Below are 14,806 nucleotides of genomic sequence, written 5' to 3' on the forward strand. Positions count from 1 at the left end.
ACATGCTGCTAAATTAATTATTCCTGATGTCAGAAGGAGCCCCATGCTTCTTTTGTGCAAAGAGGGAAAGAGGGAAGGGAGGAGAAAGGGGAGCGGAGATGCACAGAGACAGCAAACGTGTAGGATAGCATGGTGGGTGTGCTATGCAAGGAATGCCGGCTCATGTTGTAACTAGAAGGCCCTGTTTTTTCCATACCACTGGGACAGCTTAGACCCCGTTTTGGCAAGAAGCCTAACGCCCTGCCCCTCTATCTCTCATTATCAATGTTCCTTTTTGTGGAACATTGTGCCTTCGGGCCCTTGTGTGTAAACTTGTGAGTCTTTAGCAGCAACAGCTCCACAACAGCCTGCAACTATACTTCACTGAACGGCTGTAAAATGAATACCTTAAACGTAGAGCACAACTGCACCCACTGTGCACATTTTGTTTGGGTTTTGGTAAAGAATTTCCTCCAAAGCTTCCTGCAGGTCATCGGTAGCTCCAGTCAGAATTGATCTAACCCTGGAAGTATGAAGTCTGGAGTGTCTTTTTCTATCCAGTGACTTCCAGAAGACATTGTCGACGTTCTTTAAAAATCATTGCATGTGCTGGGATACTCATGAATCTAGTAGTTGCATTAGAGGAATGCATCAACATTTATTTAAAAATGTACTTTTATCAATGGTTTTCATGCACAGTTAAACTGCATTGGAGAGAATACATCAATAAACCAGACAGAAAGACAGAATAGAATATTAAATCATGGCCCCGCCACCCATTATTTTGTTATGAATAAAAAAAGCTTCATATTCTGTTATTCTGATCAAATCTTTCCCAGAAGGTTTACTCATGCGTTTCTGCTTATTTCAGGCGAATCCTTATATATACTAATAGCTTTACTCTACTAGGTTTCTAGGATCTTGGTAGCAGTGACATTGCTAAAAAGGATTCAGACAGACAAAGAGACATGTTGAGTCAGATGATTAGATCAGGATATAAATCGCCAGGTGAATCAGATGTACTTGGGGAGAGCAAACCAAGAGCCACTTTTAGTTCCTGTTGCTGTCTTATCAACCTATTCAGTATGTTGAAATTGTCGGCAGAACGAGTCAGTCGGAGAGATCTCTCAGATTGACTGAGAGACCCCCCCCCCCCCCACACACACACACATGATTTTCCACACCAACGTGGGAGAAAACAGTGAGGTAGATTTACTGCAATGAATGGCGCTGTATTTGCAGAGCTTGGCAGTCTTGTTCCAGTGTGGGTCTCACTGGACAGTGGCGCCTTTGCAGTAGATTTCTGCTGTAGGATGTCAAATGCTATTTAGCTGAGTTTCCAGGCGTCATTAGAGGCTGGAGATGGCTGTGTGAGAGGGAGACAGATGCATGATATTTGAAGTCTGCAGATCTAGTTTGATATAATTTGAAAGTTGGCTTTGAGGGTTGAGTAGAGATTGGGGATGTGGGTCAGATTTCACTGGAGTTGGATACTTTAAAAAAAAAAAAGAGGACTGTGCAGATAGAAGAGGAAGTTAGTGCTGTCACAGCAAAATATCATCTACCATTCTCGTAGATTTAAAAAGTGTCTTGGGCAGCTTTATAGCCATCTCCTTGAGGCTGAGATTATGGGACTGCTGGAACCAGTTTGTAAACCAGTTTATTCAACTGGTATTTAAATCCTCCGTTGAAATTGAACAAAAAAAGGAGATGGTAAAATAATTTTCACATGGTTTTTAGTAAACATTACTATTGTGGCAGCACAGGCAGAAGCAGGAATAGTGAATAGATACAAATGACTTGGCTATGGTATGCTCCCTCTTGGAGTACAGAATGAATGAGTAAGACATGGGACAAGTAGCAGTATGCCTCTTCCAAGGTGAGTAAAAAAAAAACTTGTTCAGTCTTGCTAACTGGCTTATGTTTTTTTTACACAAAGTCCTGCTGTGGAAAAACAAATATATGTATTATCTTGGCATACTTGTAGTTTATGGTTGTCACTCTGCATTCCAAAAAACAGTGATAAAATAACATTGTAAATGAGATGGAATTGACATTTCTGCGAGGCGGAATCATTTGTTTATGAACCATCTGGCTGCCATGAAGGTGTCAGACGCGCCGAGTGAGGGCAGGGTGAGGCAGCAGGAGGTGAGGAAAACTCTCCATCCTGTCGGGGCTGTCAGGTTGTTTGACGGAAGGAGTGATGATTGGGAGAAGTGCTTTGGAAAAAAAAAAAACACTGTGAAAACACACGCAAGGTTGAAGGGATTTCTGGATTGTTTTGATGGAGAAAATATATGTGCACCAAATATTAATTGCCTTTTTCCATTCTCCCCCTTCCTTTTTCCAATGTTTGTCTTTTTACAGAGTTGCTAGGCTCCACCAAGAGACTCAACATCAACTACCAAGACTCAGACGGGTAAGTGGACCGCTTGTGTGTACGTGCTTGTGTGTGTGTGTGTGTGTGTGTGTGTGTGGGTGTGTGTGTGTGTGTGTGTGTGTGTGTGTGTGTGCGTCTCAGCCTGTGAGACAAACATGGAGCTGAGTCAAGAGAATGCTATGGAAGAGTCACCGTGTCTTGATTGACATGCGCACTGAAAAAATGTCCTATCTGCCTGCCTCCTGTTTGTCTTCAGTCTTTGTAGTGACTCACAATGTGAGTTGTGCTAACATATTGTGTCCTTCAGAGTTATTATCTCATCTTTAGAGAGGTAAAGACTTACAGAATATTGTATTTGTTTAGTTAAGTGCGAGAATTTTCCCAGATGTGGCATCTCATCATAGATCACAGGAACACACTTTATTTTGTTCTAAATATTCTGTCAGATTCATGATTACTAATACTACTGTACTGTAAGTTGATTGAGATACCACCTGGAGACTGCAAGAACTGTGGTAAGCTTCTTGTGTTTTCCAAGTCCCCAGGGCTGTGCAGTGATTTGGTTTAGGAACCCAGCCTAATGACTTGTTGTATTATCAGAACCTAATCAGTTTGTCCCAAAAATATGTGGAAACTCTAATGGAGATATTTTATTTTATATCATTCATGTGTTAGGAGAGTCAATATGAAGTTTGCCAGCTCAGCTGGCGGGAACCTCGTGTAGAAAAGCTTGTTAATGTTAATGCACTGAGCAACTTTCATTCAAATTAAAGAGGCATCTTGTAGTCAGGTTTCCATTTCCCCTGTCCATGGTGTTTCTGATGGCAATCGAACCTTCTAGGGGTACAGTGACACGCTGGTTCCCCCTGGGGTGCCAACCATGAACCATAATGTTGGCAGTTTGTATCTGATTGATGGAGGAGCTAACCAGCTTGTGACAGTTGGATTTATTTGCTGGAATTAAAAGTGTCACTGGCGGATCTTATTATCTGAAGCTAGCTAGATAATTAAAAGAACAGAAGCACCATATTCAATTGGCTTTTAAATTTTTCCAGGTGACCCATTTTAAAACTAGAACTATGTAAAAGAGTAAGTTAACCCTTACTGGGTGCATACATCACATCATGGGGGGGCAATATGCAAGAGGCAGGGTACACCCTGGACATGTCTCCAGTCGGGATCAAAGGCCGCCTGAAGTACCTCCAATAAAGCTTCAACAATTTTGTACAGGTAGTTATAAAGTGATGTTTGACACAAACAGACCAGAGTGGACCAATAGATCTTCATTCATTTCCACACTTGCATTTAACTCTCAAGATGTTACCATGACATGATGATGAAGTTGAGGTGGTAATGAAAAAAAAACATCTGCAGACTTGCAGGCGTAGAGAGAAGCTGGGAGCTTGTATCCTGGACAAAGCTGCAACACTTGACTCCCTGAGGGCATCACATTAAGTTGAAATTCAAAAGACGTAAAGACGCCCTCAATATATAAATCACTGAATGACTTTATGCCAAGATTAGACCGAAGCTCCATCTGCCAGAGAGTGATGAAAAGCGTGATTTTTTTAAATACAGGAGCCTGCAGTGGAAAGATTTGCAATCCAGTGACAGCTGCAGTTTGACTGTCCTTGCCTATGTGCAATGTGGCTGTGTGTTGATCTAGGCCTGTTGCGTGTGTCTACATGCAGGGTCAACGCAGTGTGTGGGAGGTGATACACAATAGGGGTGTTGAAATCAAACATGTCCATCTGTGAGGGAGCGAGGGTGCATGAGTGGTTCAGAGGAGCGGGATACCTGTGATATATGAGACCACTGCAGAGGGGATGAAGAGGAGGAGCCCAACAGGAGAAAACAGTCACTTGTTACTGAGTCAACACCATCCCAAAGATACAGATTCAGACAAACTACATCTGTAGATAGTGGCTGTAAAATGTGATGATGATGTGGAAGAAGTTTGGTCTAGTAGTAGATTGGTCGATGGAAGGATAAATGGTGAGTGTGTGTCTGAGCACCACTGAGACATAAACAATGTGATTGATAAGAGAATCCATCTCAAAGTCTACAGGCCAGATTTCAGATCTTCAAAGGCTGCCTAAACTTTATAATCTCTAATTTGTCTAGGCCCACAGATTATCAAAGTTATTCTGATTTATAATTGTTATTCAGAATTTCTTTATTCGTACCTTTCTTCAACCAGCCTGACACTGATGACTCTCAATAAGTCTCAGTTATCAGAGCCCACCCATGAGTGTGTTCACGCTGTTCCTAATTATAGTATTAGCCAGTGCCAAAATCCAAATGATAGGATCCAGAGCAGAGTTATTATTATGACATAAGAGCAAAGTCTCTATTTTATTAACCATGCCAGGAATTGAAGATATTGCAATCGCAGGAAGTGATTTTCAGTAAAGTAAAAGATATAACAACACAACTAGAATGGAAGGACTACTCAGCAGACAGATAATCACACACCTGCAATGCCAGAGGGCTGCTGATCAAACCATTCATGCAAATAAAAATGAAGTCTAAAATGTACTGATAATGGAAAAAATAATCATGTTTTAGTAAGCTTTATCAGCTATTATGCACCTCATATATAATCTTCTGGTGGCGCCCTCTTTTAGCATCAACAAGGCACATCATAAGGATGTCTTCTTTCAGTGCTCTTTTTTTCCTTCTGCAGTTAAACTACTCGCATTAGCCCTGAGACAGAACCTCACTGTCCACTAAGAGCATTCACTGGACGGCTTAAGGAATAAAGCTTCTCTTTATGCAGATGACATGTTCTTGTTCTTTTTGGACTACCTCCTCTCAAGTTTTTACTGATTTTAGGTGCAAAGTTTAAATCAATATCTGGATACGAAGGCCACCATAAGAAATGTGAACTTGTTCCTACTACTTCCATGAGTGGAACATATTTTTAGTCAGCCCTGGTTAAAACCATCCATAGAATGTGGATGTGAAGCAAATTTCAATCTTCACCTTAAATCCAATTGGTGTCCACCAATCAGTAAAATGTGGAACCAGTTCAGACAGTCGTCTAATCGTATGTGCTGTACATTCACTTTCTGGCTGACCTAATCACATATTATTCTTCAGCTCACACTTAAATCTCTCCAACAGAGGTGGAGAACGCAAACTTGACATGACATTTAGACCCCCAAGAGGTGCCTTGACAGTAAATATATACACTTCTATTTAGAATTCTGTTTCCTTGTGTATCCAGGATTGTTTATTTCCTCTGGATCCCAACAGCTCAAGGCTTTCACGGTGACTGCTTGAGGCTATGTGAAATCACCTGAAGGCCCTCAGCACCGTTTTTGTTACTTCGCGCCCCTGCTCCAGTTCTGCTCGTGTGTTGCCTCAGAGGGTCGCCTCCTCTGTAACACTCGCTGTGTCTGCGTCACCTCAAGCAAAAGCAGAACGGACTGCCAAAAGAATTTATGCATTTCATTTCTCCGTCAGCGGAAAATACTGTGACCTGACACTACCCAGAGACGAACACACACACACACACACACACACACACACACATTATTTTCTGAAGCTTTGATGAACACACACAATACTTTATTCAATCTGCAGTTTTTATGTTGGATACACAATATACAAATGTGTTGATTCTCATCCTTGATAGTGGTGTAGCATTTACTATGTAGACATTCTGCACCTCCACTAATAAAAGATAACACACATATTTGCCTTTTGAAGAGTTGATGGGGTTACACACCCATAAAACACATAAATTCCTATCTGATGTTTTATTTTGTAATGGGATTTTACACACACACACACACACCTGCACACACACCCACACACACACTCACAATGTGACACAACTAGATTAGAAGTTTAGACGGGCAAACATACACATGTCATCTCCGTCTGGAGTCTTGACAAGGGCTCACCTGCTGTAAAACCATCAGTGTGATTTATAACCCGTCTCATCTTTTTGTCTCTGCCCCCCTCCTGCTCCTTGACTCACTCCTTTTTCCCAATCTGTCTTGCCTACAGCTTCTCGGCGCTGCACCACGCTGCACTGACGGGCACTACAGAGTTGCTGTCTCTTCTGCTGGAGGCCCAGGCTACAGTGGATATCAAGGACATCAATGGTATCATCATAGCAGAACAGATTTTACGAGCTGAACCAGTGTCACTGGACAAACCCACAACTTGGGGGCAAAAAAAAAAAAGAAAACGTTCGCACTCGAGTGAGAAGTTAGACGGGGTTAAATTGAGCCTGAAACTTCCTCAGTTGCTTTCTGACACTGAGCTGAAAATAGGTTTGACCCGTGTGAATAAATATGATTCACTTTGAAGTTTATCTGCCATGCAGTGACACCAGTGCTACGGCAAATATCAGCAGCCTCCAAGCGGAACAGATACAGTGGAATTTGTAGTGGCTGCGTGGATGCTGAGACTAGTGGCGTGTCGTGCTCATATCCATGTGTGTGACGCCTCAAGGAGTCTTTTAAATTTAGGATTTAACTTTTTAGCACATCCTGGCAACTTGTGAGAATTTGGAATCCAGAGTCGTCTTCTTGACGCACACATACCGGCTGCATCAAGCAGTGTCACCCATTTTACACCCATAGTGCACTCTGCAGTTCTTGTAAACAGAAGAAGTGAAGTAACAAATATTACTAACAGCTTAATTTCTGAAGTATCGCTGTCTATCGTTGCAGGGAAACAGGGCGAATGCATATCCTAATGCCTATAGACTCAAACTGGTTTTATGTGCAGTAGAGTAGAAGCAGGCTACCTACCTTGAATGTTAAGACACGAATAGAAAAAGAGTTTATTACTATGTTATGAAATGAAATTAACTTTCAGGCTAAAATAGCAACTAATCTATTTGAATAATTGGTAATGTTACATTTGCTGTGCTTAGTATGAGCAGAAAGCCACAAGAATAAGCTTTGTAGAAGCAAACTACTTCCACAGGTTGCTAGGAGAACCAAGTTTTGTCTTCTACCCTGGTATATTTTTTTCTTCAGTGTCATAGAGCTCCATCGTTTAAAGCTCATCACTGTCCCACTGGGTCACATATTTCTTCATAAACATTTGCACACAATTTATATTGATTCGTTCCCCCCATACACACTTTATATTTGTAACTTATTTGCATAGTTGCACTAATTAGTGCTTCAATCCACAGTATAACAAATGATCATGTGTAATGTGAATGGTGTTGCTATGGTGAATTATCATCCAGCTCTCCAGTTCCCCTCAGTTCTACAGGATGTTAGCATCTTTCAGCTCATTGTTTTGGTCAGTGTTAAAATGTAACTCAGCACATTTACTGTACAATTCTGATGTGTTGTATTTAGGTATTTCCATGTCATGCTACTTTCTTCTTCTACTCTGCTTTATTTAAGAGGGTAATATTGTATTTAAATGATGCCATATGGTCACAGATTAAGCTACCCACCAGCCTGTAAAGTAATTAAAATGATTCATATCGACACACATTAATGAATGCATAACAAGTATTTATTTTTATTTTTTTTACTTTGCATTTTGGTTATAATTACTTAAGCAGGATCTTGAATGCAGGACTTTTAACAGAGCATTTTTACACTACGTCTACTTGCCAGGTGTAAAGAAAATCAACAACGGATGCTAAAATGCTGTGTTTGCTGACTGTATAATAGTCAGTGGCTTTACTTTTGACTTTGAGACTAAAATACAAAAGCCAAAACAATGAATTAATGCTGATTTAAAGATTTATGTCTCCAGTCGGCAATAATTATAATAAAGGCCACAGTAGGCATTATAAAACTGTTTCCACAGGCCAAGTGGTGCTCCTTGTGAATACTAAATTTACCTTGACAATTTCTGCTCCTTCCTTCCATCTCATTTCCTCCATCTGACAGTCACATTTCTGTCTCTAGGCATGCGTCCCCTCCACTACGCAGCGTGGCAGGGTAAAGCTGACTCCGTCTTATTGTTGCTCAGAGCTGGCGCTTCAGTCAACTCCCCGTCCCATGATGGACAGATACCGTTACATCTCTCTGCACAGTATGGACACTATGAAGTGGTGAGTATGCACGCACAGACACCAGTTAGCTGCCCAAGGCAATGTTCCAAGGCATTACCAGTTCCTCCCATTTCACTGAAATCGACCCCCTTTGTGTCTCAGATGGTATTGTTCACCAACAATACCAGTAATGCCATTAAAGCAGTGACACCAAGTTCTACACAACAGTCTATGAGCAGTGACCGCACACATTCCTTTCCTCCATCCTCATTTGTTTGGCTGCTGGAATCTTTTAAAAGACAAATACAGACATCTTGGATGCACTTACTCACCTCAACTTGTCATACAACCCATGCTGGTGCCTGACCTCTTTAGTAGAACACCATCAAACACAATACTTACAATCCAAAGCAGAGGCTGCAGCAGAGCTATCAGATGTCCCTTTCCTCCGTTCAAAGATGAAAACATCAGCACACAGGTAGCAAGCGAGTGGGGATAATTGACATGTGAGTGTATGTGCATAATGTATAAGGGGATTTCACTTACTCTCTTTCCCTTTCGCTCTCAGTCTGAGATGTTGCTGCAGCACCAGTCTAATCCCTGCCTCATGAATAAAGCTAAGAAGACTCCGCTAGATTTGGCCTGTGAGTTTGGCAGACTGAAGGTATGAGAATATTTGTGTGCACTTTTCATATCTGTGGGTGCTCATCTGTTATTCAAAATAAGGGTGTGATAATTTAGTATCGTCCACTTTGCTGAAACTGGCGGGTTTGCTTTTAGTTCTGCAAGTATTAGTCATAAAAACTGGTGATGGCACTGGATGAAAAAATTAATGAAAATTTCTGTTACTTATTTAGCTATAAAACTTTTGCGACCATAAAAGTACAGAGTAACACATTTTATGGTTGAAAACTTTTGTAGTTTAATTCTTGTAGTCAGTCTGCTCCAATTATTTGCATGTGAAAAACAATCCTTTTTGCCCTCTCTCGACCCCAGCTAAATTAAACCTGTTTGTGCAAAAAGGCAAACAGGCTTCCGTGGCTCTTTTTGGACACTAAGGTTAAAGGGACTGCACACTGCAGTTTGTTTTACTGTCTCTCTGCCACATTGGCGGATAAGCCTGACTGTGAGATGTATAGCTGGCCCTGTAATTCAGAATTAGACACACACCCCATGCTTGGTTAACGCTCCCTCGTCTGGTCTGAGTTTGCAGTTTAGCTGTGAAAGAATAGAAGGCTTTGGGCTGTTTTTTTGTCACACACTTCTTGTGTGTGTGTATATGTGTGTGTGTGTGTGTAGGCTTTAAACAGCTGCTGAGTAGTGGATAAGCCTCTGTGTGCTACTTTAACACTATGTATAAGTCATCATTTACAGTATATTATTTCCATATATATTTCAACTCAGTTGGCTTGACTTAGCATATATACATTATTTATGTTTCACTAATGCTTTAAAGCCTGTCCTGATTCTGCCAGCTAACACTTCATGTTGAATTTGATTTCACCTTAGGTGGCCCAGTTGTTGCTCAGCAGTAATATGGTGGTATCGCTGCTAGAAGGGGAGGGAAAGAACGACAGCCTGGACTCTCCCTCCACCACTCCCCTTCACCTGGCAGCAAGGAATGGACACAAAGACATCATCAAGTGAGGACTTGTGTTGAAATGCATTGTTTATCTACCTGTCACATGTCTACTTCTGTCCTTTGTGCCTTCCAGATGTTTTTGTCATCTCATTTGGTGTATGGCTATTGTTGCTCCATCTAAAACAACCACATTTACTCTTACTTCTCACTACTGCTGTTACCACTGCTGTTAACCTGCTACTGCTAATACCACGATTGCTAGTCTCACTGTTAAAACTAGAACTACTACTCCTACTCTACACTATCACTCCTGCTTCTGCTAGTAATACCTCTACTACTGTAACCTTTACCTAAACGTACTAGTCATCATCACCAAAGTTAAGATTTCTGTTTGGTAGACTTAATTATGAAAGGTGTTATTTACTATATTCTTCCATTAATTAGCTTAGATAGTGTAAGGTTGGTCGAGCGGTGAAGGCAAAAAGGAGGAGAACTCTATACCGTTCAACAGTCCATTTTATTTTATTTTCCCTTTTTCCCAGAAGTGAGCATGGTCCAATATATACAGTGCAGGTCAGCTTGGCCAAACTGAAGAAAAACTAGACTAAAGAAAAAAGAAATCAAAAGAAAATAACTGAAATCCACTTAACTAAGATACAAACAAACAAACAAATCCAAAGGTCAAACCAGAAATCTGCACTAGGCTATGCCCCCTTCAAATCTGGGCCCCTGGCAATGGCGATCACTGTGGCCTGCTGGCCAGTCACATCTAAAATTCCCCCAAGAGAAACGCCATCTCCTGCTTATATAGACCGTGGCTCCTCCTACACAAGGGAAATACAATTAATAAATCAATTAACATTTGGCAGTGATTAATTCATACTCCTGAAAATGTTTCCATAAGTTAACAGTGAAAAATACATTGTTACATAATTCAAAAGAGTAAATATGACAGTCAACTGCTCAAAATACATACTTATACCAACATCTCCCAAAACTCCCCTTATCCATACTACACTTGGTGCATTACCCCGGGAACTGGACCATAAATGGCATTCCCATGGGCGTGGCCTGGTTTGGCAGTTCCTGAGTCCACAGGGGAGGATGGCCAAGTGCATTCTAGAGGAGAGGTGAGAAATGCCAAAAGAATTAATCAAATAAAGATATTTAAAACACCATATGCTCTGACTTTTGTTCTCTAATTCATCTATGAGACTGTGGCACAAAAGCACTAAACACAACTACCCAACTAATCTGTTTCAATGTGTGCTAATTACCAACCTCAGACACCTGCCGGCTAGATGGTCTGTAAAGGTGACTAGAGGTGGACAAGCATTGAGTTAATTGTTCCATTAGAGGTCACGGGGCATCCCTGTGACAGATAGTATTGAGTATGATTTAATTAAGTTTTGTCTTATTTGTTTGCAAAAGGTTGTTCACACCCACTTAGAGCATAATGTTAATGGAAATCGATGCAAAGTTGCATGTGTTAATGCCAGGAGTTTCAGAAACTATACAGGAAAACAATCCCTACCTCCAACAAGGTAACAAGGTATTATAGTGATATTTAATCCAAATGACTATATATGTTGTACTTGTGGCTCAGTGCGTTTTTTTTTTGTTTTTTTTCCGTCAGCATATCTGTGTAAATATGTATGTGCTTGGCCAAGTAGACCCGCCCAGCCTCTCTGACATGCTGCTAACGATTCCCATCCTCCCTAAATGATCAACACCATCGCTATCCTCCACTCTTCTCCTCCTAATGTGGAAAGTTGATTAGTTAGACGTGCACAAAAGGAGCTGTGGCTCTAACACAAACAAACTGCACTGCATTAGCACATAAGTTTATTCAGAGTGTACGCTGCAGAATTTGTCTGTCCTCTCTCACTGAGGGATTTATATCTCTTCAAAGACTGCTATACTTAAGCAGCAGACGCCTTCGCATTACCTACTTCTTGTCATATTTGGAAAAGCTTTCCAGCTCTGATTAGAAGTGGAGCTAGAAACATTTGCACATAGGCAACCAAAAGATAAGATTTTGTGCCCAGAAGATCAAACATTTTTGTTGCTGATATAGTGTCATATACTGTACACTCTATGTATGTCGGAAGCTAACAATAACAAATATAAACTAAGATCCTAAAAACTGTAGCGGACCTCATGTTGAGATTCTTTCCCCTTGTACATTCTATACTTAATGTATACATGCAGTACCGTTTGTATAGACTATAAACCAACTGCTTACTTTCAGGACAGAAGTCTAAGCCCTAGGACAGTTTTCAGACTTTCAGGATTCTCGAGGTTTCATACCAACATGATTAAAACTTTTGCTGCTGAGTGAAGGGAGAATCTGCAGGTTACAACGGGTATGCCTCAGGCTACCTATTTTCCAACCACGTTTCATGGCTTCAACTTTCTCCTGGCTGTTTACATTTATATAAATGTTTTATTTTATGTAAATTTTGTTGCATGTGTGGTAGAGTTAGAAATTATTCAGTCTTGATAAATAATATTTAGGTCCTCTATAAAGAAAAAAATATTTTTTTGTGAATAACATAGGTAATAAAATAGGTAAAAAGGAAAATATGACAATCTTGTGTCAACTTTTGATATGAAAAGTATATTAAAGGAAAAGCTATGATTTCACAAGAGATGTGTTTTTCAGTATATAAGAGTCATTGATCACTGATTGTTAAACGTTAGCTTACAAAGAGCCTGGGCCCCAGTACAGAATATTCTTTATATAACATAGGTTAGACGACGCTATACATTTTTGTATAATTATAAGCTGCCTTGATTATGTGATGAGCCACACATGCTCACTGCCACTGTCCTGCTCTTCAATATGAATATGTGCAGTGTGTCAGTCTGTGCTACAGACATTATGCTACAGGTGCTAATATAAAATTAAACAAAGCAAAAACGGTTCATCTTTGTGCCTCTATAACCGAATCTTATATGGTGAAGTAAGTGTCCACCATATCCACTGGTGGCAACAATGTGCTTGGCATTGGAGTCAACACTGAGGAAAACCCACACACGTGAATGCAGCTAATATATCCTGCAGCAGGACTTTTGTGTTGTTTACATCTTCAAAACCTGACTCAACCTTCATACAGCAAGCCAAGGATCACCGTCTCCCCCTCCTCCTCCTGCACTGCTGTTTGGATACAGTGCCATCAGCATTCCTACATCTGGGCCTCTGACAGAACTAGAGACATACTGCATTTGTTAGCTTGGGTGTGTGGGTGGATGAGTGGGGGGTATATGACTTAATGAGATGTTGCAGATGTCGGTAACAGTTGAATGGATGATTCTGTTTCTGAGCTTCGCCTGCAGCCTTACATGCGTGTTTCTGATATGCTTTCCTAGGTTGCTGCTCAAAGCTGGCATTGACATCAACAGAGCCACCAAAGCGGGGACCTCTCTGCATGAGGCTGCCCTCTATGGCAAAACAGAAGTAGTGCGGCTCCTGCTTGATGTAAGTCAAGGCGACAAACATCATTTCTGGCCGACCGCTGCGGGGGTTGGAAAGCTGATGTTTTTCAAGTGCAGTGTTGAACTCTAACAAAACTTTCACACTACACTTTCACTTGGTCTGTGTTATTCTTTAATAAAGGAGGGTGGCATTTGAGGGAGGGTTTGTTTTAAAAGTCACCACAGTCATCTCACAGAGTATGTGTGTGTTTGTATATAGGCGGGCATCAACGTGAACATGCGCAACACGTACAACCAGACAGCTCTGGACATCGTCAACCAGTTCACCACCTCCACTGCCAGCAGGGAAATCAAACAGCTCTTGAGGGGTTGGTAGCTCTTTGAATGATTTGTTTGTATGCTGCTTTATTGCTTTTGTTGAGAATTTTGGTATAGAGAGAGGAATGGGTAGGCAGAATGTGTGGATATGTTAAAATGTAGGGGAGACTGACATCAGAAGAGAAAAGGGGTGAGTAAAAGAAGGTTTTTGTGACCTCTGATGATATGTCTCTGTCTTTCTCCTTACAGAGGCATCAAGTTCTCTCCAGGTCAGAGCAGTGAAGGACTACTGGAATCTCCACGACCCTACAGCCCTCAACCTCCGTGCTGGAGATCTTGTTATGGTACTTGTTTTTGTGTGTATATGTTCTCCTGAGAAAGAGACAGCTCACTTTTAGTTTGGTCTGTCTACCAAAGCAAGTCATGACTTCACTCATTTGGCTAATTCTGACACACTACTGTTTATAATGCAGCAATTTATTGTCCTATGTTATACTGATATTGTTTAATTGTAGGACAGTTTTAACAATCCTAGTTAAAATCAGGCAACGTTTATCCTTTCAGCCCATTCATTTATCTGGGTTGGATTTGTGCTGTTTTTTTTTTTCTGACCACCAGGGCGGTGCCAAAACCAACAAATTCTGTACATAGTGGATTGCCTTCTGCCCTCTCATTAATTATCATATAGACAAATCCAGTCTATCTAGCATAATCAGTTGTGAGTTGCACTTAATTAGATCTGTTTCATTAGTATAATAATGAATAATGAATAATGTGACGAGCACTAACTACATGCCAACTACAAGTCACTCATAAAGGTTCAAAAGTACCCGAGCTCAGACAGTGGAATGAAGAGGGTCATATACCGTATTTGTACCACAGTTGTTTCCAAAGTTGACATTTACACTACTGTTAGAAAAGCTGAGAACTAAACACATGCTTCTTGATGTCCTAGACATTGTTGTCAAATGTAACATTACAAAAAAAGTGAAGGTAAATGTAGAAAATTGTACAGTTCTTAGGAAAACTTTCATGTAATTTGCAGGTATTGAAGGGAGGCACCACTGCAGTAATGGCAACATCCCCCTTTAGACACACCCACCCACACACCCACACACCATGACCT

At 40.8% G+C, this 14,806-nt stretch overlaps 1 protein-coding gene across 3 annotated transcripts in view; it reads left to right on the top strand.

Moving 5' to 3' along the window:
- Window positions 1–14,806, top strand: part of LOC311504359 (CASK interacting protein 2) — a 53,844-nt gene that overhangs the window by 23,237 nt on the left and 15,801 nt on the right. For all 3 annotated transcript variants that reach the window (XM_084567386.1, XM_084567387.1, XM_084567388.1), the window contains 8 exons: window positions 2,347–2,398; window positions 6,377–6,474; window positions 8,257–8,402; window positions 8,911–9,006; window positions 9,852–9,985; window positions 13,297–13,405; window positions 13,622–13,730; window positions 13,930–14,024. In XM_084567386.1, coding sequence (XP_084423512.1) covers window positions 2,347–2,398; window positions 6,377–6,474; window positions 8,257–8,402; window positions 8,911–9,006; window positions 9,852–9,985; window positions 13,297–13,405; window positions 13,622–13,730; window positions 13,930–14,024 — 839 coding nt within the window. The remainder of the gene's footprint in view (window positions 1–2,346; window positions 2,399–6,376; window positions 6,475–8,256; window positions 8,403–8,910; window positions 9,007–9,851; window positions 9,986–13,296; window positions 13,406–13,621; window positions 13,731–13,929; window positions 14,025–14,806) is intronic.

Source organism: Chelon labrosus, assembly GCF_963514085.1.
Source record: "Chelon labrosus genome assembly, chromosome: 19".
Taxonomy (NCBI): domain Eukaryota; kingdom Metazoa; phylum Chordata; class Actinopteri; order Mugiliformes; family Mugilidae; genus Chelon; species Chelon labrosus.